Source organism: Maylandia zebra, linkage group LG7 (genome assembly GCF_041146795.1).
Source record: "Maylandia zebra isolate NMK-2024a linkage group LG7, Mzebra_GT3a, whole genome shotgun sequence".
NCBI classification, from domain to species: domain Eukaryota; kingdom Metazoa; phylum Chordata; class Actinopteri; order Cichliformes; family Cichlidae; genus Maylandia; species Maylandia zebra.
The window spans coordinates 62,787,622-62,812,400 of NC_135173.1; the positions used below are offsets into that span (position 1 = coordinate 62,787,622).

The following is a 24,779-nucleotide window of genomic DNA, read 5'->3' on the forward strand; positions in this document are numbered from 1 at the left end:
TTTAAAAAGTGAAGTAATATATTTTTATGTCTTCACATTATCACCAAGTCAAAAATGCGTAACAGCACATTATAATGTTGAAATTATCTCGTCTTCTGAAGGTGATACTGTAAAAAAGCATTGTGTATCTGTGTGACAGCTGAAAATTAGGGCTACAAACTGCACTGATGTCAGTCAGATGTATTAATAGATCAGTTTGCTAATAGAAATTTGCATCTAGACAGTCTATATACTACAAAAACCTCTTTGTCCAACACTCTCAAACCCACTTAAACTAACCTGATGCGAGTGAGCTGAAGCCAAATGCCACACGTCTACAGTACATAAGCAGCAACCAGACTAATGAGAATCCAAACGTGTGGTCAGCTGCTTCATGCTCTTGTGGGGCCATATGCTCTTTCCGCCATCATCCTCACAGGGAACATAAAGTTAACGAGAGGCTTGTTAGTACGTGTTAATTGGACTGTGTGTTCACTAATTGATTTTTGGTTAATTAGGGTTGGGGTATTTAGTGCTAATTGTTATTTGAACTGTTATTTCTGTTAATTTAATAGGTGTAAACACAGTCAAACCAGAGTGTCCCGAGTTGTAATTGCCTCCAACAACAGCAGCAGCAGAAACAACATGGTGTAGACCAAAGGTGCCTCCACAATTAGAGCTCCTCTGAGACATGCCACACTGATTGGCTATGATGCTAATTAATGTTAATTAGCATGTTCCCAGCCTTTTTAATGGGCAACAGCGCTCTTGGTCCTTACTTATCCAGCTGTTTGCTGTGAATGCATGATTTACTGTGAATAATGTTTCCAGTAAAAGACATTCAACACATACCGATGTCCTGTTTGTGTGGTTTGATGAGTCAGTGTTGTGTCAGTGAGGCTGCAGAAACTTGTAGTGTATCTAAAGTCTTTGTATACAATATTTTGAAAACAACTGATAACCCTGTAATTTAATGAAATTACAAGAGATTGGAAATGTTGGATTTTTACACTGGTGACATCAGAGCCTTTTTAAAATTACTTAAATCACATGCAACTGTGTGATAAAATAAAATCTTACCAACGTAGCAGTAGTAGTATTGTATATTTGTCACTTAGAAAGGCTATCTTATCTTATTTTCATCTCTTCACTTAAAAACATAAAAATACACACGTGTGAAACAAACACACAAACTCTGCAGTTTTCCATTTAAAGCACAGAAATGTTAAAATAACAATAAAGTGAAGAATTAATGATTTGACCCAAAAAACTTTAAACTTCAAACAGCAATGTTAGAAGAAACTATACAGTTCAAAGGAATCAGTAACACATGTATATATTAAAAAGCAATTATGTTTCAGAACATTTAGACCTGCGCTAACAATAACTGTCAAACGTGTGCCACACAATGTCTCACCTAGGACAGCGAATAAAGACGACCAGCAGTTTCTACAGATTTGGTTCAGTTCGTTGTCTTTTGGACAGACGGAGTCTCTCTGTCTTGAGGAACTGTTCGATTTTTGAGATCTGCGCCCTGAATGATTCCTGTTGATCGTCCCTCTCCTGGGAGCAGGAGAGTTCCCAGTTGGACTCTGAACTAGGTCCTGCAGCTAAGGTAGGAGCTCTGCTACACCTGATTCAAAGAAAACACTAGCATGAACTTGTTTGTAGTCAGTAATCATATTATTAATCATGTAATAATACACATTTCAAATTAAGCGATACAAATTCTCCTTACCATTAGACTGAAGTAATGCACTTAAATGAAAATGTTTAAGATAAGATAATAAGATAAAATAACCTTTATTAGCCCCGCACATGGGAAATTTGATTTGTTACAGCAGAAAGTGGACAGTGCAAAGTCACATAGCAAAAATTAGAAAAACGCTGGAATAGAATAAGATGATAAGAATACTTCTAAAACTTCTAAAATATCATTTTTAACCAAGAAAAAAAAAAAAAACCCTCTTGTTTTTTGTCAATACTTTTGTTAACTACTGAATGGGCCAAAACGTTAGTGAAGAACATTTTCATTCAGGTGTGTAGATACAAAGATAGGAGCTATGAAATTTGCCCATTATTACTTATTTACTTTGACATTTATTCTGGTTCAAATGCTGGTGTCTTCTTTCTAAAGAACAAACATACTCACTCTGCAGTGGTTTGCCATGACAGTTTGCTGCCTGTGCTGGAGGCTGGAAAAGAACAGCTTGGCGGAGGAGCTCTGCCATCCTGCATAAAAACGACGACAAACAGTAGATATCACCAAATATCCACTGTGAGAAAGCTGTGATCAGAATCAGAATCAGAATACTTTATTGATCCCTGGGGGAAATTATTTTTTGTTACAGTGCTCCATTATAAACCAACATAAACCAACATTAAGACAAGACAGACAATACGCTAACTAAGAATAGTACAATATATACATATATACACATACATAAGTCACTCATAAATAAATAGCTGGAAAAGAAACATGTGTAGTTGTAGCAGCAAACAGTGTGTTAAGTGGATGCGTTGTACAGGGAGATGGCCACAGGCAGGAATGATTTCCTGTGTCGTTCAGTGGTGCTTTTCGATAATCTCAGTCTCTCACTGAATGTGCTCCTCTGACTGACCAGCATGTCATGGAGTGGGTGGGAGGTGTTATCCAACATTGTCTTTATCTTGGACAGCATCCGCCTCTCTGACACCACCTTGAGGGAGTCCAGCTCCATCCCCACAACATTACTGGCCTTACGGATTAGTTTATTAAGTCTGTTGGCATCTGCGACCCTCAGCCTGCTCCCCCAGCATGCAACAGCATAGAGGATCGCACTGGCCACAACAGACTCATAGAAAATCCTCAGCATTTTCTGGCAGATGTTGAAGGACCTCGGTCGCCTCAAAAAATAGAGACGACTCTGGCCCTTCCTGTAAAGTGCTGTGGTGTTTTTAGCCCAATCCAGTTTATTGTCAATGTGTACTCCAAGGTATTTATAGTCCTCCACAATGTCAACACTGACCCCCTGGATTGAAACAGGGGTCAAGTGTTTCCTGGTCTTCCTGAAGTCCACGATCAGTTCCTTGGTCTTTGCCACGTTGAGCTGCAGATGATTCTGCTCAAACAACGTGATAAAGGAGTCGACCACAGCCCGGTACTCTGTCTCATCATCCCTGCTGATGATTGTGGTCACACAAAGTTTGTGTTTCATATTTATTATTCTATAATATAATAGTTTGAGATAATACAGTAAATAAGAAACACAAAGATTCTTCTATAGGATTTGGACTATTACTGGCAGATAAATCAAATGTATGAAAAGAGTGAGTATTCATAGTGTTCAACCTTCTCCTTCAGTTCTCTGTGGCATGCTTCTAGGCCAAATCCTGAGTGATCGCAATCTAGTCCTGATAAAGTGATAAAGTGGAATATCAAATGAACAATGTGGATTCACAACCCAGTAACTCCCCTGATCTGCAATCTATGGCCAATTCTGAAAATCAAGCGGACAAGCAGAAGCCCACAGACTGTGATCAACCTGGTGCACCTATAAGGCAGAAATCTATCACCACCATTTGGTCTTTTTTTGGTACAAAAATGTCAGTTCAATGCTTAATTCCTTCATAAGAAAAGAAAAGACAGATAAACAAATTCAGGGCAGACAATAAGCAGCAACAACTGATATTTGTATCTGTATCCAGCCCAGAGAGAGCAGCCAGAACTCTTCGCTTTGGTCTTCTTTACAATTTGTTAAACTATCAGATGAGTTTGTTTTTTCCCCTCATACTCGAGTCATGCTGCAGCCCATCTCCCTCAACTGCGAGCACCTGGATTGTATAAAACACAGAGTGACAGTGCGGTGATGGTGACAAAAGAGTTTGGGAGCGTGTGAGAGAGAAAAAGTGAAACAGAATTTAAAAAAAGTGAAACAGCAAGAGGGTGGAGAAGGTGAGTGAGGGACAAATGATGAAGTGAGAGAGGAAGACAGAGCGAGAGTGGAGACCAGAGACTGAGTGAGTGAGAGAGGCGAGGTACCCAGGCATCATTAGGTACTTTTTCTTCCACAGGTCATTTGTTCTCTGTCTGTCTGGCTGTCTATGAGCTCAACATACATCAAGCCACATCCATTCGGTCAACACCTGACCGAACATTAATCAAAGAGCAGGAAAGTTTGAAACCTCTGAAATCTTTGTCAGATATTCTGCGTACTCTGTTAAACAAGTTCTCCTACATTCTAAATGTCCAGGACCACAAAAATGTTGAAAGAGCATTTTAATATCTAGTTCCTCTGAGGACATGTCAGGCTGTTGTAACGGGCATATTCATTCAAGCTCCAGCTCAAATTTCCCATGGGCTCCGCTCAGACACATTCTATAAAATGATGAAGCTCTGAATCTGTGGAACAGCAATGACCTCGACAGAGAAAACCCTTTTATAACGGTCATTCTGATGTCCTCTGAGGGGGGGGGCACGCATTTCTATGTGAACACGACACTGTGGCCATTTCCTGCTGCTCAACATCAACTTGTACTAGAGAACACGATTAAAGCTTCACTGTGATGAAATGTACTTGGACACGGGCTTCAGCAGCTGAAATTAAATTTTCCAAAGTGCAGCTCGCACAGTGAGGACTCATCAATAAAGCTCTCAAATGTAAAGGTATGTAAATCATGAGCTGTGCTTTATCACTTGACTAGTGTTTTACAAGCTATTTTAAAATAACTTCTGTGACATACATATATGATTATTAACTCTCACAGTTATAAATGAGCCACCTTCTAAAGTGTCGTACCAGCAATTCCCTACTTCTTAACAACTGACCGTATCTGCTGCTGTTCTCTCTCTGCAGGTCTCCTGCACTGCTTCCCAGAGTCCCTGCTGCTTTCTCCTCAGGGAAGGTGCGGTCCCACAGACACTGGAGGCATTCAACAGGTCTGACGCCCTCATAATCACCAAGGGGACTAAGAGGAATGAGGTGAGATGGCAAGAACAGCAAGAAAGCAAGAATGAATGATGATTAGTAATGGTAAGAAACGCAGACGGACAATGAATTCACTGTGTAAGATGTTCCTAGTCATGCATCAGAGCAGTTTCTGTGCTCCTTAGTGAAATGATAAACCACCACCATTGTCGTGTTTGCTTTTGAGGGGCTTGGGTATTATTGTGCTGGCAGGATGTCCTGGGAATCCAGCAGTTGTATTCTGCTCAGACAGAGAAGATCCCTGGAAAAAAACACCAAGATTTTAACTGATATAAAACTAACCACAGCTTTAAAGCATTTCTACATCCGAATGTCAAAAAATTGTTACGATTACAAACTAAGATTAACTGCACTTCTCTAGGTTAGTGTAGCTAGTTAGTCCTGTATGAGCATCATATGACTTTTGAAACTGTTGTACATATTTTCATCACACAGCTTGAAAACGCTACAACCTTTTGATTCTAATACCTGGATTGGCTGGTGCGCTATGGTGACATCTGACTTTGTTCTGGAGTTTGACTTTCTTCTCTCGGGAGCGGCCCACTCAAATAATGGCCTGTAAGTCTTTTTGCTGGGCAGAGACGACTTGCCACAATCACTCAGCAGCTTCTCTCCTAACTCAGGCTGCTTGTGACCCAGACTTGTAACGAGTGGCAGCTTCGGATCTGTTTCACTTTTAGTCTTCTTTGTATCTTCTGTGTCCTTTATATGCTCACTTTTCACCTCAGAATCAAGGGTTATGGCACCCATCGTAATATTAACATTGCCATCTTTTAAGTGGGATTCTTCCATAGGTGTTTGATAGACATTCGTATCTACACTTGATTCATCTTTTCTTCTGTTCTCTACACTTGGATCACCCTTTCCTTCAACAGTTACCACAGACTTCCGCTGCCCATCTTTCTGCTCTAAGCTTTCCAGCAGCTGCTCAGGTTCTGCCAGTTTTTCACTCACAGGTACATCAAAGATTTCATCTGTTTGCGTCATATCTGAAATAACATCAGAAGGAGTACGTGTTTCTGTATGTGTCTGACATGATCCCAAGTTTTCAGCGCTGTGAAAACCATATGAGTGACCAGCTGATGCGGCATCGTCTGTCTGTGAGGTACTTGACTGCTTCAGGTGTTCAGAAAGTCCAGCAGAAAGCTCCCCTGCTTTTTTGGTGGGAGGCTGACTTAGTGATCCTGTGTCTCCGTCTGAGCTTTGGACCTCGTTTTGACACAAATTTGAAACTTCCTGTTGTTCAGAGCTAACACTTTGATGTTCTCCATCTCTTCCAGTCTCACCATGGATCTTCAAATGTTTGCATTCAGCATCCTTTTCACTGACTTTCTGACAGAGACTTTGTGTGAAGTCTGAGGGTTTACAGACATCCACAGGCGGCTCAGCGCCCATGAAGTCAATGACCTGCAGTGTGTGGCTCTTTTCAGCAGTCATATCAGTGATCGTCTGGGCTCGTATCTGTGTTTGTGGTGTCTGCACTGCTGTCTTTTCTCTCTCCTTCGCTCCATCCGCTCTATCTTTTGTTTCTGTTCCAGCATCCTTTGCTGACCCCTCACTGTCCTCTCGCCTGTTTCTTCTATCTGTTGTTTGTGCCATGGCTGTTCCTCTCTTTTCTCCAGCACGTCCTCCCTCCTTCACATCTTCTCCTTGATCGTCTTCCCTATTCCTCAGCTGTCCTGTATTTTTCTCCTCTTCTTCTCTATGGCTATTTCCTTGTTTCCCGCTGTCCTTCTCCTCATGTTCTTTCTCATTCATTCCTGTGTCGTCTCCTTTATTTTTCATGTTTGTTGGTAAATCTGCAGATTCACCGAGAGAGCTGTAATCGGAGTTCGATGCAGTTATACTACTCGCAGAGCAACCTCTGATAAAGTGGGTATCATCATCAGACACAGAGAGAGCAGTATTAGTTAGATCTGAAAGCACATCAGGGTTGTGTTCACTTTTCGAGTTGTTAACCCCTTTGTTCAATGTTATGGCCTCTGTGGCTCCTGTCCCAGAAAAAGTACACGAGCTGAAATTCATGGTAAGTGGACAACTGGGCATTTTTAGGTGGCTTAAAGGCTCTTTTATTGTTTGTGACTGTTGTTTTGGGACTTTTTGACCTAAAAGAGAATAAAACGCGCATGAGAAAAAATAAGAAAATGACTGTCTCATGGTTTCTTAGAACATATTTATCGTCTGTATGTTTATATTTAGTGTGCTGACCTTCAGTTTCTGCAGTGGCAAGTATCATAGTTCCAGTTGCTGTGTCCTCTAAACGGTCTGGAATTTTGGCCTGAGAGGAGACCGAGTGCTGCAGACTGCCAAAGCCGGGAAGCTTAGATCTGGAGATGCGTTCACTTACAGATTCCTCGCCTCTAACTTCCTCCACAGAGGTGGGATGGGTAGAAACACTGAGTGTCTGGCTGCTGTCTCTTACCTGTGCAAAGAAAAATAAACATGCATGCATTCACATGACAGTTTCTCTTATAAACTCACCTACTATACATCAGCTACACCTGCTGTTATTAACATTATTCCCATAGCTGTAAATCAGAATATTATGAAAAATATTATAGTGAGCTCTGTTCCTGGTTTCTTTATCCCTGAATGTTCAAGTGCTGACTCTGGTCTGTTTTGAAAGGTTTGTCTAATAAATGAGAGGACCGCTTTGCAGTTCTTAACGTTCTGCAAGTCAGCACATGTATTTCACTTTCTGTCAAAACTGCTGAAAACACAACCTGTTAATTTTTCATTTTAGTTATTTTTCATTTTTAATATAATCATCCAACACTGCAACAGTACAGATATTGGTAGAAAAAAGTGAAGGTCCCCTGTAAATACTTTAAACTTATCAATTGAGTAGTACAAAGTCTGCGTGATGAGTTTTTCCATGTAAAAACAGAGTTGTAGAAAAGTGTTTATTGTGTTCTGTTAAGAGAAACTCTCTTCTTCTTCATCTCACCCTATCCCTAGCATCCTCTACTGTCACACCAACATCCATGAATCTTCTTTTCCTCTTTTCCTCCTGCCTGCCAGCCCCATATTTAGCATCCTTTGCCCAGTGTATCCACTATCTCTCCCCTGTACGTGTCCAACCGTCAGCCTTGCCGCTATAACTCTGCCTCCGAAACACTGAACCTGAGCTGTCTCTCTGATGTACTCAAATCAAGTAAAGTTCGTCTCTACAGGACATTTAAAAACAACAGCTGTTGAACAAAGTGCTATATATCTAAAATGATCAAATCAAATAAAACACAGGAGAAAAATGACAGAGTTAAATGAAATATAAAGCTGTGTAAAAACAGCACAAATGAAAGTACTTCAAACTCATTCTGATTTAAAAGCCAAAAAATACATACGGGGTTTGAAAGCATCTAATACTGGAGATGTCCTGATGTTAGGGACAATTTGCTCCACAGACCTGATCCCCTTTGTGCTTTAATGTGGAGCTCGGCCTCTTGTCCTTTTTCAGCACCACTGTCTCTATAGCAGCAGGTCTCACCGCCATCTTGCAAACCTTCCCTTTCACTCTTGCTTTCACAAATCACCCAAGACACTCATCTCCAACAACTGTACCCTGCCTACACTCTCTTCTTCACATTACTTGTGCACTGCCCATTGCTTTGAATGGTTAACCCCAGGCATTTAAATTCATCCACCATCACTGCTTCTTCTCCTTGGAGCATCCCTGTTACATCTGCTTGTTTTTACGAACTTTTATTTCTCTTCTCTCTAGAGCATACCTCCACCTCTCCAGGCTCTCTTTCATCTGTTCACTACTTCCGCTACAAATCACAGTGTCATTATTTGTCATTTGTAGCCCCCCGTACCCATCTTTCACTCCTGCCTCACATGACACGTGTAATCCCCTACATGTGTTTTTGGATACATACCTCCATTTCATGTATGTGCTGTTCATGTGATTTGGCCTGTAAGGACAGCTCAGCGTGTTTCTGATGAAGATCATCATAAGCCTCTTTCAGTGCTTGAAGGGCTTCTTGCTGTGTCTTGAGGTGATCCAGAAACTTCGTCTTCTGTTTACCCACACAGACAAATGAAAGATGTGATTTTAAATTAGCTTGTATGATTTTCTGGCATCTTCCCATATACACATTAAGTCTGCTATAGAAGAGTCCAGCCTGACGGACACTGTAAATATGTGCTACTATCATCACAATGCCTTCTCCCACAGCACAGTTTTTCTTCTACCTCTTTGTCCCAGCTGGTCTTGGAAGCAGCATAGCTCTCCATCAGTTGGGCCACCTTGTCTTCCATTGCCTTGCTTTGCTCTCCCATCACCTCATGTTCCTGTTTAAGGGCCTGCAGTAAAATTAATCGCCCATGTGGTTTTAGTGCAATACTAAATTTTTATGTGTTTATTTAATGTGAACAGGGGGTTCTAAACAGGGCAGGCAGAGAGAGGACTTCTTGCTAATACAAATCAGTTGGCTTGTGTCATTTTGATAATGATTTTAATAAATTAATGAATAGGTGAATTAAAATGAGAGGGGGTGGTATAGAGAGAAGAAAAGAGAACAATAAACTTTAAAGCTATAAATGCAGAATAAACACACTATCATTCAGTTGTGGAGCCGACTATATTCACACATGTACATGCTGTGATATACAACATCCCATTCATCAAGTTTATGGGAAGGAACAATGGTTGTCATTCATTTTGGTCTTTGCATAAATTTACTCTATAATCATTTAAATAGACCCTGAAAAATTTCTGATCTGTGTGGGACCAATGGGTGGTGCAGGGTTTTATCTGGAGACATAAATCACATTTTCTATCAGCCAAAACTCCAACGTGCATGAAAAGGAGGTTTCTACAAAGGTGAAGTGGGATAACAGACATGTCATTACTATAAGTTTGGCATTTATTTTTGTTTTTGCACACAAAAACCAATTAAAGTATTCTAACATAAAAGGACTGAAATCGCACTAACTTTAAAGTCCAGAGTCTGTAAGGATAAATTTCATTCGCCCCAAATTTTTTGTTAAATGTGGCTTAAATGTATGACTGTAATTTGTAAGAATCAACAAGATAAATTCTTCTATTTCTTCCTTATTATTGATAAACAAAGACACACCTGGAGCTAATTTTTTCTCTCCTGTAGGCAAAAAAAACTTTGTTATTATTAAATCAATTTTGCTTACCAGTGATGCTTACCAATATTTGTACTACATACAGTATATGATAGTTAACATGAATACACCAGTTAAAAATAAATCAGGAGATTAAGATGTGCTATTTTTTCTGATTTACACTTTACATTTCTATTCTTTTCTTCTTTGCAACACTTTTCTAAATGTGTGATTAAGGTTGAAATGTGTATTTGGACATAATTATCCAATCTAACACATTAATAAACAAGAAGCACTCCAAAATGTAGCTCTCTCTCTGGGCACTATTTACTTAGCATGACGAAAGTTTCGGCCTGTCTCAGCAATGCAAAGCCCCCAGCATCCAACATCACCATGGAGGAGAGGAAGACACTCACATCACTTAGTGATGACAACAACATTATCATCCTTGCAGCAGACAAGGGTCGGTGCACAGTATTGCTAAACCAGAAAGACTATCATGAGAAGATTTTGTCACTACTCAGTGATGAAAATACTTATAAGCCCCTGAAACGAGACCCAGGAAGTGGCTACAGGAAGAGGGTGATAGACTGTCTGAAGCAGTGAGAACAAGACAAGGCTATCGACCGGACCTCATACCACAGGCTGTACCCAGGGGAATCTACACCAAGTCTGTATGGTTTACCGAAAATACATAAACAGGGTGCACCTTTAAGACCGATTGTCTGCATGATCAACTCTGTCACCTATAACATCTCCAAGTTTCTGGCTTCGATCCTCAACCCGCTGGTGGGCAGCTCTGAACACCACATCCAGAACACCCTGGATTTTGTTGAGAAGGTGAGAGATGTCATTATGGAGGCAGATGAAACCATGGTCTCGTACGACATTACATCTCTCTTCACTTGCATCCCAGTCACGAAAGCGTTGGAGGTAGTCCGTAAGAGATTAGGATGACCCCAACCTCAGCAACAGGACCACTCTCAGCATCGACCAAGTGTGTTTGAACTGTGTCTTCATTCCACCTACTTCACATACAAGGGTCAGTTCTACAGGCAGAAACATGGGTGTGCCATGGGCTCCTCAGTTTCACCCATCGTGGCCAATTTATACATGGAAGAAGTGGAAAAAAGGGCTTTGCTATCCTACCCTGGAACACCACCAAGCCATTGGTTCAGATATGTTGATGACACCTGGGTGAAAATCAAATCTCAGGACGTACCACATTTCACGGATCACGTTAACTCGGTGGACCGACACATCAAATTCACCAGGGAGGATATGAAAAGTGGCAGGTTAGCCTTCTTAGGCTGTGAGATTTCCATCAGTAATGGGGGCCATCTAAAAGCTGACGTGTACCGTAAACCTACACCAGTATTTAAGGTTTGACTCTCATCATCCACTGGAGCACAAACTGGGTGTCATCAGGACGCTACAACACAGAGTGAACACCATCCCCACTGACACAGCGGCCAGGGAGGCAGAAGAACAGCCCAAGCGAAAACCTGTAGTGATCCCATATGTGTCAGGAGTATCGGAGCAGTTGAGACGCATTTTTTCTAAACGCCGGGTCTCTGTGGCTTTTAAACGCCAAAACACGCTGCGCCAAAAGTTGGTCCACCCCAAGGATCGGCTCCCCCGACACAAACAGAGTAACATAGTGTACGCTGTTAAGTGCCAGGAGGATTCCCGGGATATATACATCGGGGAAACCAAACAACCTCTGGAGAAGCGGATGGCACAACACAGAAGAGCCACCTCGTCTGGCCAGGACTCTGCAGTCTGTTTACACCTACAGGCCAGTGGACACTCTTTCAAGGATGAGGATGTACACATCCTGGACAGGGAGGAACGCTGGTTTGAGCGCAGAGTCAAGGAGGCCATTTATGTGAAAAGGGAAAGACCATCTCTGAATCGAGGAGGGGGCCTAAGGGTACATCTGTCACCATCTTACATGTTGTGATTGCAGCCATTCCCCAACTCTCTGTGAATGGTACTCATGGCCATTGATCAGTGGGTTTTGGTCAGTGGTTGTTGATCAATGGTCATGAGAATTTGCATAATTATGATTAAGGAACTGACCTCCCAGCCCATTGTTCCTTCAGTGGGCTGGTTTCAGTCATTATGCAAATGTACTGTTTATAAGATTGGAAACCTGCAGTCAGCTGAGACTGAAGAAGTCACTTGGATGAGTAACGAAACGTTTCTCCCACAAAACGCTACGTCCAGATGAACAGAATCAACTTTTGGAGATTAGCATGACAGAATGGGGTGTAAACTCCACTCTACACCCCTACAGAGTTTCACCAGAATTCATTCTAAAGTTTTCAAGCTATTGTATTTACAGACAGAATGACATGCACACAAATGCCTTCAAACCAGAAACTCCTTGGTGGAGGTAATTTCAAGCCGGGCACTCAGATACGCATATTAGCTGTTTTCTCTCTTTTGATCTGTTAAAGTAAACTTCACATGCGTTTCATCATCGGGGATTGTAATTTAGGTCTGCAGAGACACAACAGACAGATCACACGCAACTGCAATGAGATGCTCAAAGCAAACAGACAAAAAACAGTTGCCCTTGAAAATAATAATAAAGCTGAATGAGAGTTTGGTGTGCAGGAGGAACTGAAGAACACATCAAACTGGAACTGTCCAGAACACCTAGAAACTTTTTCTCCATCTTACCATCACATGAAGATAAGGAACTTTGGTGGGAATTTAGTGCAGAATACAGGTAAGTGAGAAGTACTTTTCACTTGCCTGTATTCTGTAAAGTGACTTTTCAAATGAGCTCATTATTATAACGCGAATGCAAAAAGAACCAAGTTTTTTTTTAGACTGATCCACTTTTTGAATGACAGCAATTGTAAGGGGACTGAGTTATTTTTAAAATGCACTACATGTGAACCCCCACAGATGTAATCTCCTTGTCTGAAAAGTGAAGCCAATTCAGAAAAAGGCTACCAAGGCATGGCAAGAGGGAAGTCTTGGCTAACATGTATACATGTGAAGAGTTACATCCACAAAATAGTACAGGATGAAATACTCTGACCTCGCACGTCTGTCTTTGTGTCTGTAGCTCCAACTCTACTCTCCTCACTGTCTGCGTCTGACTCAGCAACAGCTGCTGGGTGTGCTGCAGAGACCGTATCACCTCCTAAACCACACACAGACACAAACACAATAATGGCGCACAAACTGACCGGGCTTGATTTTGGTTTATTTGAACCTTGACATCATAAAAAGTGGAAATACTTCAAAGGAGTTTCCAAAACAATCACGTTCACAAAATTTCACTGAAGGAAGAGACTCAACATTAAAGCTGTCTAGGTTTAGTCATGTTCCAGGTCCTTACCTGCTTTTCTGCTAGTTCAGTTGCATTTTCCTCCCTTAGCTTCTTGTTCATTTCAGTTTCCTAACCATACAAAAAAATAAATATTGTCTGTGTCAGAACTGGATTAGATTTTTCAGCATTAATCAATCGATCCATCTATCCTCTTCAGCTTATTTAAATAAGGGTTGCAGTGGGGCTGGACCTTATCCCATGTACTATGCAGCGGCAAACACTTTTGCAGGGCTAACATGCAAACTTCACACAGAATGGGATTTGAACCTGGGATCATTTGGCTGTGAATTGCTAGAATAAAACACGATTTCTGTTAATGACCATCATTTACCAGCTTCAGCTTCTGGTGCAGCTGCTGTATATGCTGCTCTCTGCCTGTGGGACTGTAGGGTTTGGCCGGTCTAACTGAAGTCATCTTGGCCTTGCTGAGCTCATTACTGACTTCATCCAACTCCTGACAGGACACCATAAGAATCACAGGATTAGTCAAGCTGATGCCTCACAAACTACTCAGGCCACTGGACAACTCAAATAATACCCTCAATATCTTCTAGTTTGAAACAACAATATATTTTAGTGGCTGATATTTAACTGATAACGCCAAATGGTACAAAGTTTAGAAGGAAAATCACAAAAATGCCTCAAACAATCTAAATGCTAGACCACTTGGCCCCATACCTTCTTTAGTGACACAATGGTTGCTGCTTGTTTTTCATTAGCAGAAGTCAGTTTCTTGTTTATTCTCATGGCTTCATCAACTGGAAATTGACACATAGTGCAGCATGAAACATACACAGCTTATACATGAGGGCAAACAGGAAGGATTCCCATCTAAATCACAAATTCAATGAAAAAACTAAACAACAGGACACAGGATGAAATGGATTTCCCATTGCAGTTGGTTTACCACTAATTGTAACAGACACTAAAATAATCCCAATATTTGGCCAGAAAATGCCTCTTGGACTTAAAAATTGAGGCTGGTGTTGTGCAAAAGATCAGTTTAAGAACACACGTCTCATTAAACATGACTACATCTGGGCTTCATTGACAAAAACTCTACCTTTAGCTGACAGGAAAAAGAGGAAAGTATGTTAGATGAGTAGACAGCAAGGTTAAAAAGTTAAAGAGCAGGAAAATAATGTGATGGATCAATCCTGCCTGGTGTCAGCAGGACAGGCTGCCTGGTGTTGGTGGTGTGGGAATATTTTCTTGGCTCACATAAAGCCTCTAGATAGCAACCCAGTGCTAAACTAAACCTCACTGCTGACCTGGGAGATGTCTTCATAGTTTACTCTTATCAAAGTGTTCCTAGAGGAGCATTTAAAGAAACATGACAGTGACCTTTGCGCATTACCCAGATCTTGACCCCAAAACAAAGACGAGGATAAAGTGAAATGAATGATGTGAAGGAAGATTTTCTCAGGAATGAATGTGCTGTTGAAAATTCTGCATGAGCAGAGACATACTACTGTATCACGTCACGATGTACCAGGATCCCTGTGAACTGTTTCCAGCACCTTATTATATTTATAACCGAGAGAATTCAGGCTATACTGGGAACAAACCAGAACCTCTTCTGCTGAAAACAACCTAATAACACTCAGTAATGACAAACTGAAGCGGCACATATGTGAAATGCGTGATCTGATTTGTGTATATAATTGTTTGCATGGGATCATTAGTAAGCCTAGAGTGATCATCATACAGAACATTAATTTATATATCTGTCTTTCTGTATCTATTACCATTCTGCTCCAGGTTGTCATGGGCCTGCTTGACCATGGCACACTGCCTGGACAAGGCACTGAATCTTTTCTCCACCTCTCCCAGTTGGCTCAGGTGGCCGTCCTTTGTCCGGCTCTGTAAGGCCAGTTTCTGTTCCTGTGGAGGGGCCACAGTTAAAACAGACAAGAAGAAATATGTTGAGGAGGACCCGGCCCGTTAATGGACACAGATCCTGGGACTGTTTGTATATCACTGAGGATGATTCTACATGTGACTGACATGTCTCTAACCTATGAGGGCCCTCGGTTTGTCAGTTTGATCCGCCCCTCACTTGTTATATCTGGTTTCAAATGATAAATGGTGACAGCAAAACTCCTTAGACTTTAAAGCCACCACCACCTGCCTGTCCCCAGCTTCTCTCCCCTCCCCCTTAAAAGTTAATTGGTCGATGAGATATGCCCATATGCAGATGTTTTACTTTTGTAGGGGTCAGATTAGCAATTTCACCCTGACTCCAGTTCTTCCTTTGCCCATTTTTTAACCCCTTATCCACCTTGGGGGCTTAAGAGAAAGACTTATCAAGTCGCCAGTTCATCACAGGGCAATACAGACACAGGTGACACACTTTCACATCCTACAGCCAAATAAGAAACACCAGTTAACGTAGCATGCAGGTCTTTGGACTGTGAGAGGAAACTAGAGCTTCTGGATGAAACAGGGAGAACAAACAAACTCATCACAGAACGACTACAGGTCACCAGGAGGTTCAAATCCAGAACGGACCCTCTATTCACCACCACGCTGCCCCTTTATTACCAGCTTGTAGCAGATTGATGGCTGTGGCTCAGCAAAAGGAGCTAGCTTATTTTGCAAAATAAAGACATACGACAGTGGAAACAGCTGTCAAGTAAAGTGAGGGTCACGCTTTGACAGAGTTAGTGCCTGCCTCTTTCAGTGAAATGTAAGAATCAAGTGGGCTCATGCTTCAGAGCGCTTTATCGCTCTTCAAACTGCCATTACAGTTTGATTGTGTGTATCAAGCTGAGCAGATTCTTTCCTTCTCCCGTTTTCTCACTCACTCCCTTCTCTTTCATTCTCACTCCCTTCAGTCAATCTGTCCGACTCTCCTTTTCGCCAGATCTCTACAACTCCCTCTCACTCTGCTGAGCCACCGGCATGCGAAGAAGGTTAAACTGAGCGAGGCCCAGTTATAAAATATTTTAATAGAGATATTTTCTCTGCTGTGCTGGCAGTTCAAAGTGTCACACACTCCCTATCCGTTACTCCTGATGAGCTCTCCCCTCTAAACCCATCCCTCCTTAGCACCATTCCCTTATCCTCCTCTTTTAATTTTACTCCCCTCCCACCAACCTTCTGTCAACAGTTTGTATAAATGGAAAAATCCTTCCTTACCAGCTCACTTGATTTCTTCTCCAAGTTGTACTTCAGCAACTGTGTGACAGAAGTAAAAGAAAATTAGCGAGCCTGTTTTTGAGAGCGGCTTCTAGAAAATAGAAATAAGTGATGTTGCAATCGTACATGACAGTTTTCAACACATCTGGAATCAAGATGGCACATTTTTAATAACAGCAGCAACTGAGTGAAATTTAAAGCAAGTCTTGCTTTTTCCAAAGTTTAAAAAAAAACCCTTCACATTTCAGCTTTGAAGCCTGTGTTGCAAAGACTTCCTTAACATGTTCAGGTAAACAAAAGCAACATAAAACATATTTAAAAAGAAATAATTTGAATCTACAATCTTTTAAAAATGCAAAAATTCTACCAACTAAAGATCATGTAATGTGACACAAAGCCCCATCTCAACATACGCTTTTGTTTCAGTACTGTAACTCTCTCTCTGCATCTGCATGTCCAAATGTTTTGTTTTGCCATCATGTCATGCAGACATCTCACTTTCAAATACACTGTCTTTACGGGCTCTGTGATTAAGTCCCTCCACGTTTATAGACTTTTGGCATAGATTGTTACACAATGAACGCCTCACTGACAGGACTCAAAGAGGCCGTCCCACCCTGGATAGGGCCACCAGATGTTTTCTCATTTTGCCAAATTGTTGTGTTTTTTTTTTGCTTCTTTAAACTGTATACTTACTTCCACCTACAAACAACGAATCAAACAAAAAAACACTGACTTTGTCCAAATTACGTCTTAGGCCAGGAGAAAATACAGTTTCCTTTTTTATTCTTAACATATAAAATGTAAACAACAACAAAATATTTTGCCCCAAAATACAGAAAAAAATAGTCCTAAAGGTAAAGTTTGGGGGCAATAATACCCCATTTATCATTTGCATGAATTTAAACATTACTATGAATATGAAAAAAAAATTTCTACTAGAATTAAAATAGCTGGTGTATGAATCTTTTTATATTTCACATTACTTGAACTATACAACACCAGTGGTGTGCAGATAAGTCAAGGTACATGGCAATTAAATCACTTCAGTGCCACCTGTCACTTGTGTGATAATGTGTTAAATTAAAGAATCCACCAGACCGTGTCACAAGATTGAACACAAACGGGCTTCATTTTATCCAAACACAGCAGTCAGAGTCTCCCAGATAGAATATCAAAAACGGTCTCTATTGTCTCTGTAACACGGCTGGGTTGTTAAAGTGCGTTGGACCGTGAGTACGATCGTTTATCACCTCTGTGGTGTCAAGTCTGAAGATGAGCAGAGGGGAGCCGGAGCGGGCCAGGCTCATGCACCAGAACCCTTGACTCTGATCGAGCATGCCTTTTCTTTATTTACTTGTCTCTCTGAACAGTTTAACGATTAAACTGTGTTATCTTGCTTATTTTTAATAAAGAAGGGATAAAAGGTGCTGATGGTGTGCATGTTACAATAAAACAGAGATAGAGAAGAAAGAAGAATGTTGAACAACTCAGTACCTGCAGTGACTTCAGCTCTTCCTTTAAGTTGTTAATCTCCTTGTCTTTTAACTCAGCAATGACCTGATATTTCCCCTGAAATGTTAAATTCATTTTGAGTGTCAAAAAAGCAATAAAAGCCCAAAGCACAGCACAAAAGAATTCACTCCGAGGGCCAAAACTGTGCAACTGAGATGAGTAAATTTACTTCTCCTCTAAAGACATTTATTGAATAAAATGCTCTATCGTGGGGATGTTTGGGGGAATAAGAGTTCTGTACCTTTTCCTCCTCTGTGTTTCTTAATTTGGCCTGAAACTTGAGAAAAGATAATAAATTATTTGGAAAGGTTTTAATACATTGTTAAAAGTCTTGTTTAGAAATGAAAATGGAGGAATAAAAACCACACCTGTTTCTTAAGATTTGTGAGTGACTCAGTGTGTTGCTTTGTCACAGATTCAATTCGATGCTGTAGGGATTCCTGCAAATGAAAGGGAAGACGGAAGAAAGTTACTGATGATCTCATCTATTCTTTGATATTACTTGTTAAATAAAGCTGTACCTTCTCCCATTCCATCTCCTGCTTCTCCAACACCAGCTTACTGATCTGATCCTCAAAGCGGGTTTCTGCATCCTAAACCAAAAAAACTGACTCTCAGGCATCAGTAAGTTCACAATTAGACAAGCAACCAGGAAACACCTGATAAGAACATTTAAACGGGAAAGCTGTGACTAAGAAGGTGTGATTCAGTCTGAAAATCTTCATCTTTTTCACTCTGTGGGCCAGTGGAGTTGAGCCAAAACTGCAAAGTGCTTTAAGTTTCTTTGGTTCAGTCCTGCGTATCTTTTGTGGAAGCAGTCAGTGACGGGGGAACATTAGAAGGGAGGTGATATTTGTGGAAAACCATCCCTATCCTCCCTCTTCTCTTGGAGAAGGCAGGTAAAAGTCAAGTGCTCACTATATCCAGGGGACTTTTTTATGTGCACGTGGGAGCCGGTTAACTCAGCGAGCTTATTTTATAAGTTCCTATTAAAGTATGCTACCAGCGTGGCACAAAAAAAAGAAAAAAGGAGTACACAGGAGATAAAGCTGTTATTTTTCCACCAGGGAATAATTGCTGTGTGTATGTGTGAGTGCATGTGTTAAATGCACAGCAAAGCCTTTCTAAGATCAGTAATCCATGTAAATTAAAACAGGTAACTGTGTATCAAGAGAAGGCCGAAAAGCCATGTTGCACAATCTCATCTATAGCTTTTCATCTTTTTACCATTTTTACTGCTGTTCTGAATGGTCACCTTTTATTGGGCGTTAAAAAACAAAAAATGGCATTTGGAAGTTTGTGGGAATAAAAATTTGAGTTGGAAAAAGTTTGACACTGTTTCCAGATCACACTAAATCTCATATCACATGCATTTCATGTAATGTGACATTTCATCTTACTCGCAGTTCTTCCCCATTTATGACTCATCTTCACCAACTAAAGCCGCTGGTTACACCGCTTTAAAAAAAAGAAAGTGCTGGAATTTGACCTGCTCAGGAATGTCCGGCTCCATCATGACATCCTCTTGCCTCTTAACCTTCCCACCCCCGTGAACGACACAACTACAAAGTGCTACTTTGATAACGGCAGTGCCTGAGGAGGAACAGACTGATATATCATCTAATGTCTGTGTCTGAGTTAACATGACTATAACAATAAAAGCTCAACGACCAACATCCCATTTTTGCTCCTCTAACCTTTAAGCACACTCGGATTTAAAGTACTTGCTGGAGGGGAGAAAGCTTTATTCTTTTTGTTAGTTCTTTACAAACAAATTGACTTTGTGCTCATTGGTTAAGGGCTAATAGGCTTATATGACCCCCTCCCCTCTTTCTTGACATAATGTGCATCATATCCAGCAGGGTTAAATCCACGTAGCCAAAGGGGCACTTAGCTTTCTCTATGAATGCTCTAATACCAACATAACCAATATATTTGTGAAATTACACTGCTCTTCAGCCAAACAGAGTCATTAGTGTCTCAGTTCTACTCAGGAAATGGTGATATAATACAGAGGAATAGAGGAAGTGAGCAATACTAGAGACAATACACATAACAAGGCACCTCAAAGTTCAAACAGCTCTCATGTCAGCCAATTCCGAACCTAAACGAGCACAGCGTAATTCCCAGAAAGCCGCTGCTAATAATGACCAGTGTTGACACAGAGCATGTGCTCACGCATCTGCTTATAAATCTTTGCTTTTAGTATTGTTTGAAATTATGCATAAGTCAGTCTCGTGTATCATTCTAGTACCAACCAGCTCAGATATTATTTAAATAAAATAGCTTCACTGCACTAATTTGGTAAATTGATATGAAATGTTCTGCTAATTTATGTGATCAGTATTTAAAGTATGGATGAACCTTGCTTGTAGCTGGTAGATTTTTTAAAGTTAGGAATCAGTGAACTCTGTCGCTAAGCTGCTGTTAATTACTGCTAATAGAAGATGGAGAAAGGGATCAAGGCATGACACTCAACGCAGTACTACCACTGCCCACGAAAGGGCTACATTGGATCACTGGTCTATTATACTTGTTACAGTTTTTTTTAAGTACTTACGTCTTTTACCACCATGGAGAAACAGAAAAATGCCACCGGAGCCATGACACAGGGCGTGATTTTGATTATGAAATTAAAATAAAGTATACTTCAAGGAGATGGTACCTTAATGCCTTCACAGTGACATGGTTACAACTTCAACTTTACCCTCCGAATATGCAGCTCCTGTACGGCTTCGAGCAGATTGGTTTTGAATTCCAGCAGCTGTAGTAAGATGTTCCCCCCACTCTCCGTCTGACAGTGTGAGCTGGAAAGATTCAGCTCATGTTCCAACACATCTTCTCCAAACTGAAAAAGAAGATCGAAATCTCAAACAAAGCTAAGATTGAAACAATATCATTCATGTAAAATGTATTTTAATCTCATCTTTTGTCAAGTAAACAAACCAGCTGATGGATGTTATTTACTTTGCCTTGCACTGTCAAAATTAGTAACTTACAGTGGTGTGGGTGGGAAGTGTCTCAGACTCTGTGCTAACATCCATCGAGTCGTTTCAGGGCAGCCAAAGGTCCCACTGGGCCTCTTCTGCCTGATAATCCGGTGGGGTGGGAGTGGGGCGCATTTTGTTGGAAAGGTTAATAGAATAGACGGTTTAATAAGCAGTAACATCTCTGCCTTTCCACTTATGAGCTTATAGGCTTATAATTACTTCCTCATCTGCAATTTTTACCCCTAAATGATTTTAGTAGAAATAATAGAGAAGAACATTAAGGCCTCGTAATACTTCTCAATCACTGCAGTCTGACCTAATGGCTTTGAAATGACTGTTAGGGCTTTTTTCTTTCTTTGTTTTACACCGCTTCCATTGCGATGAGAAGATAACACCTCGATAAGCCATCCAGGTTCAAATGAACCAGCCCATCGACACTAATAGGGGTCAGAGCAATAACACTGAATGGACAAATTGCACTGTCAATGCTTTTTAAATTACCTGGGTTATTTAATTTGACCTGTGGATAGTCCTCTGCAACTGTCCCTTCAACATAACCAAGAAACTGAGTGACACACACAGACACACACTGCAAGCACACACCTACTGAAAATATAACTATTTAAGTGGGAGGTCTCCACTAGCCAATGATCTCTTAATAGAACAGACCTTTTTTCTCCCATTTAACCTGCGCTAGTATCAATCATGTTGGAGAATTAAATGATCCCTGCTAGAATTGGCTACTATCATAAACTGACACTGTGACCCCCGGCTGAGCAGGGAGGGGATTTGTGCAAGCGTGCGTTAGTGTGTCGCTCTCCTGGCGCACTATGTGCACAGCCTGAATGTGTATGTGTGAATGTGGCAGGAGGGGAGGAAACTGCAGTGTCTTTATTTGCTTTTCCTGGGATTTAGTTGAGCAGGTATTAACTACCACCTCCAAGCCATGAAGGGACAAATTAAAAGAAGTGCCGTAGCCATTAAAATGGAACATTTCTGTCAAGTAACATGAAGTTTGCATTATCTTTGTGTGAGTTATGCTGGTAACTGTTTTGTAATACAACCATAAAAGAAAGTTAAAGAAGCTCTGAATCTGTAATACATGCAATCCAAGTGTGGATACTGCCAACTACTGCAACACAACAATTTGGCTTCTTTATTTTACCACGTCAAGTAAAAGAAATGCAGGGGTTAAACTGATAAACTCTACTTATTTTCTTTTCATGCTGGCTTACTGTCACATTGTTAATGATATGATAAAGTAAGTGACCTGTGCTTCACCTCATGTGACCAGTAAAATGTCACGCACACCAAACTTTCTGACTTTAAAAGGGATGTTGTGTTTTTAGTCTGAAGCGGCTTGGCTTTCTTTCTAAGTTGGAAAACTAATAAGAAAAATATATTTAAACATTATCACGGGGCGACCGTGGCTCAGGGGGTTGGGAAGCGTATCTGTAACCGGAAGGTCGCCGGTTCGATCCCCGGGCTCTCTGTCCTGGTCGTTGTGTCCTTGGGCAAGACACTTTACCCTACCGCCTACTGGTGTTGGCCAGAGGGGCCGATGGCGCGGTATGCTGTCCTCCTTCCAATAAAATAGAATTTAAAAAGAATGTATCAATAATCATACCTTATTATTAAATCAACATAAGCTGTAATATACTGTGGGCTTATTTATGTGTGTGAAAAACGACGTACCCCCCGTGATTCAAGCACTTGTCAAACCTCCTTTAGCAGCAGTGGCTTAAAAGTAAAGGCCTCCTGTATGACTTTATCAGTCTCTCGCATCATTGTGGAGGAATTTTGGTGTACTCTTTCTTTGAAATGTTAGTTAACTGGATTTTGTGGGATTGGTTTATACAGTTCTCTTAAGGTCCCAGCACACCATTTCAATCAGACTGAGTTCTACACTTAAACCCACTGACGCACCTTGATTCTTTTCTTTTTCACTCATTCTGTTGTAGAGTTGCTGCTGTGCTTGGGATCATTGTTCTGCTACATGACCCAATTTGGACCGACAGATGACCTCACCTGTGACTCTAGAATATTTTAGGTATACAGAGGATTTCATGGTTGACTAAATGAAATGAAATGCCTTTTCTAGGCAATTGCTTTCTATCTAACATTCACACTCATTCATATTCCAATGGATGCATCAGAAAGCAACTTGGGGTTAGTATCTTGCCCAAGGATATTTGGCATCCTTGGGCAAAAGGCCACCAATCTCTCAACTTGTACATGACCGGCTCTATCTCCTGAACTGCCATAATGAGGCTGCATATTATGGATAAAAACCTCCACTTTGCTCTTGTTTGTCCAAAGGACAAGACAAAAGCACATTGTCCAACAGACAAAGCCATAGTTGTTCAGTCTTTTTCTAATTGCACTGTCATGAACTTTAACACTTAGCATGCCAAGGTCGGCCTGTAGGGTCTGATATGAAGCTCTAACGTTTTATGCAGTTTCTCTGAACATTGATCTGATCTTGGGGTGAATTTGCTAGGACATCCACTCCTAAGAAGATTTCAACTGTCCTGAATGTTTTACACTTTATCACTGTAGAAAAAAGGATTATTAAAATATTTAAAAATGGCTCGATAACCCTTCCTACACTGGTGGGAAGATATAATTGCTTCTCTAAGATCATTGCTAATGTCTTTCTTCCTTGGGTCAACACCTGAATACTCCAGATGTTAATTGATCATCAGTTGTTGATGATCAATTAATAAAGTACATATGATTGGCAGTAAGGGTGTACTTAAATTTTTAGACACCACTTGCGCATTTTGGCTTAATTTTGTTAAATCAATAATGGCACTCAAAAATGTGTTATTGTTCTGTAGTTCATCTGAGTTTGTATTGATCTAATTTTAAGACCTTGGCCCTGCACTACGAAAGTTCAGAGAACCCAGGATAACTTTCTGTTTTCTGGATCCAGTTACCCTAATACTGGCAATCAGGATACACAAATCTGGTTATGTGTAAGTAAAGGTACTGTATGAATGTGATAAGCACTTTTGGCACTTTAATCAGTAAGACTAGAAGAGAGCTACTATAATAATAAAGTTTAGTCTGTTTGAAGCCAGAGAAGAAAGCTGACAGTGTAAGACTCGTCAATATCAGGTGTATCTGATGTGCCCATATTGGTGGTGTTCCTGGATTATGATAACTAATGTTGCTCTAGGTTCAACTGTACCAAAATCAGTTATCATTATCCTGATGATAACTAATAATCTGGGTATTAACAAAACACTAAGGCCCAGATATGTTGATAAACAACACAATAAATGCAGAGCATTAGTTTTTACTGTGACTGTACTGTTGTTCTAAAGGTATTTCCAGTGTTATCAAACTCCCATGCTAACAGAATAAGCACAAACTGTTTAGCCTAGCAAAAATGATTGCTAAAGCTAAAGCCACCTAGTTGTAGCTAACATGACTCTGCTGTTTAAACATACATTTCCATATTAATGCTGAAATACATATTTGTACACTAATTTAACAGAGAAATAAATTAGGCACTGCCATAAGTAAGTACTTCAAATAAAATGTTTGCTTGTTGTTGTAGCTTACCTTTAGCAATTAGCACAGCAAGCAAGATGGCGAACTACAGGAAGCGCACTGGACAGATGCTGAGAAGATTCTCAAAAATGTGAAATGTCCAAAAACTTTAAAATATATAAATACAAATTTTAATATGACAGTAGTTTTCTATAAAAATATATAATGCACAAATAAAACGCATGTATGCATAAATTAATAGAA

At 40.6% G+C, this 24,779-nt stretch overlaps 1 protein-coding gene across 5 annotated transcripts; it reads right to left on the minus strand.

The window, feature by feature from the left end:
* Window positions 1–1,228: 1,228 nt before the first annotated feature.
* ccdc73 (coiled-coil domain containing 73) lies at window positions 1,229–24,721 on the minus strand. Of its 5 annotated transcripts, none has more exons than XM_012924177.4 (21): window positions 24,588–24,721; window positions 21,027–21,116; window positions 20,735–20,875; window positions 18,549–18,620; window positions 18,396–18,467; window positions 18,269–18,298; window positions 18,010–18,084; window positions 16,513–16,551; window positions 15,120–15,255; window positions 14,050–14,129; window positions 13,703–13,825; window positions 13,381–13,440; window positions 13,078–13,182; window positions 9,141–9,251; window positions 8,825–8,965; window positions 7,155–7,368; window positions 5,415–7,051; window positions 5,091–5,187; window positions 4,787–4,926; window positions 2,132–2,211; window positions 1,229–1,612 (listed from the first exon to the last, which is right to left on the minus strand). In XM_012924177.4, the coding sequence occupies exons 2-21, from the start codon at window positions 21,069–21,071 to the stop codon at window positions 1,429–1,431; spliced, it is 3,582 nt and encodes a 1,193-aa protein (XP_012779631.3). In that variant the 5' UTR covers window positions 21,072–21,116; window positions 24,588–24,721; the 3' UTR covers window positions 1,229–1,428. The 5 variants fall into 5 exon arrangements, with proteins under 5 accessions (XP_012779631.3, XP_012779630.3, XP_076742991.1 ...); XM_012924176.4 differs by having other exon boundaries at window positions 18,269–18,304; XM_076886875.1 differs by having other exon boundaries at window positions 1,484–1,612; window positions 2,128–2,211; window positions 18,269–18,304.
* Between the last annotated feature and the right edge of the window lie 58 nt (window positions 24,722–24,779).

Bases quoted from the DNA above. Each gene is read 5' to 3' on its own strand.
- ccdc73 (XM_012924176.4), bottom strand. From the start codon at position 21,071: ATGGATGTTAGCACAGAGTCTGAGACACTTCCCACCCACACCACT. The intron at 18,621-20,734 runs GTAAAGTTGAAG...TTTTTGGTTTAG, and splicing joins AGGAGCTGCATATTCGGAGG to GATGCAGAAACCCGCTTTGA. The intron at 8,966-9,140 runs GTAGAAGAAAAA...GTGGGTAAACAG, and splicing joins AGACCAGCTGGGACAAAGAG to AAGACGAAGTTTCTGGATCA.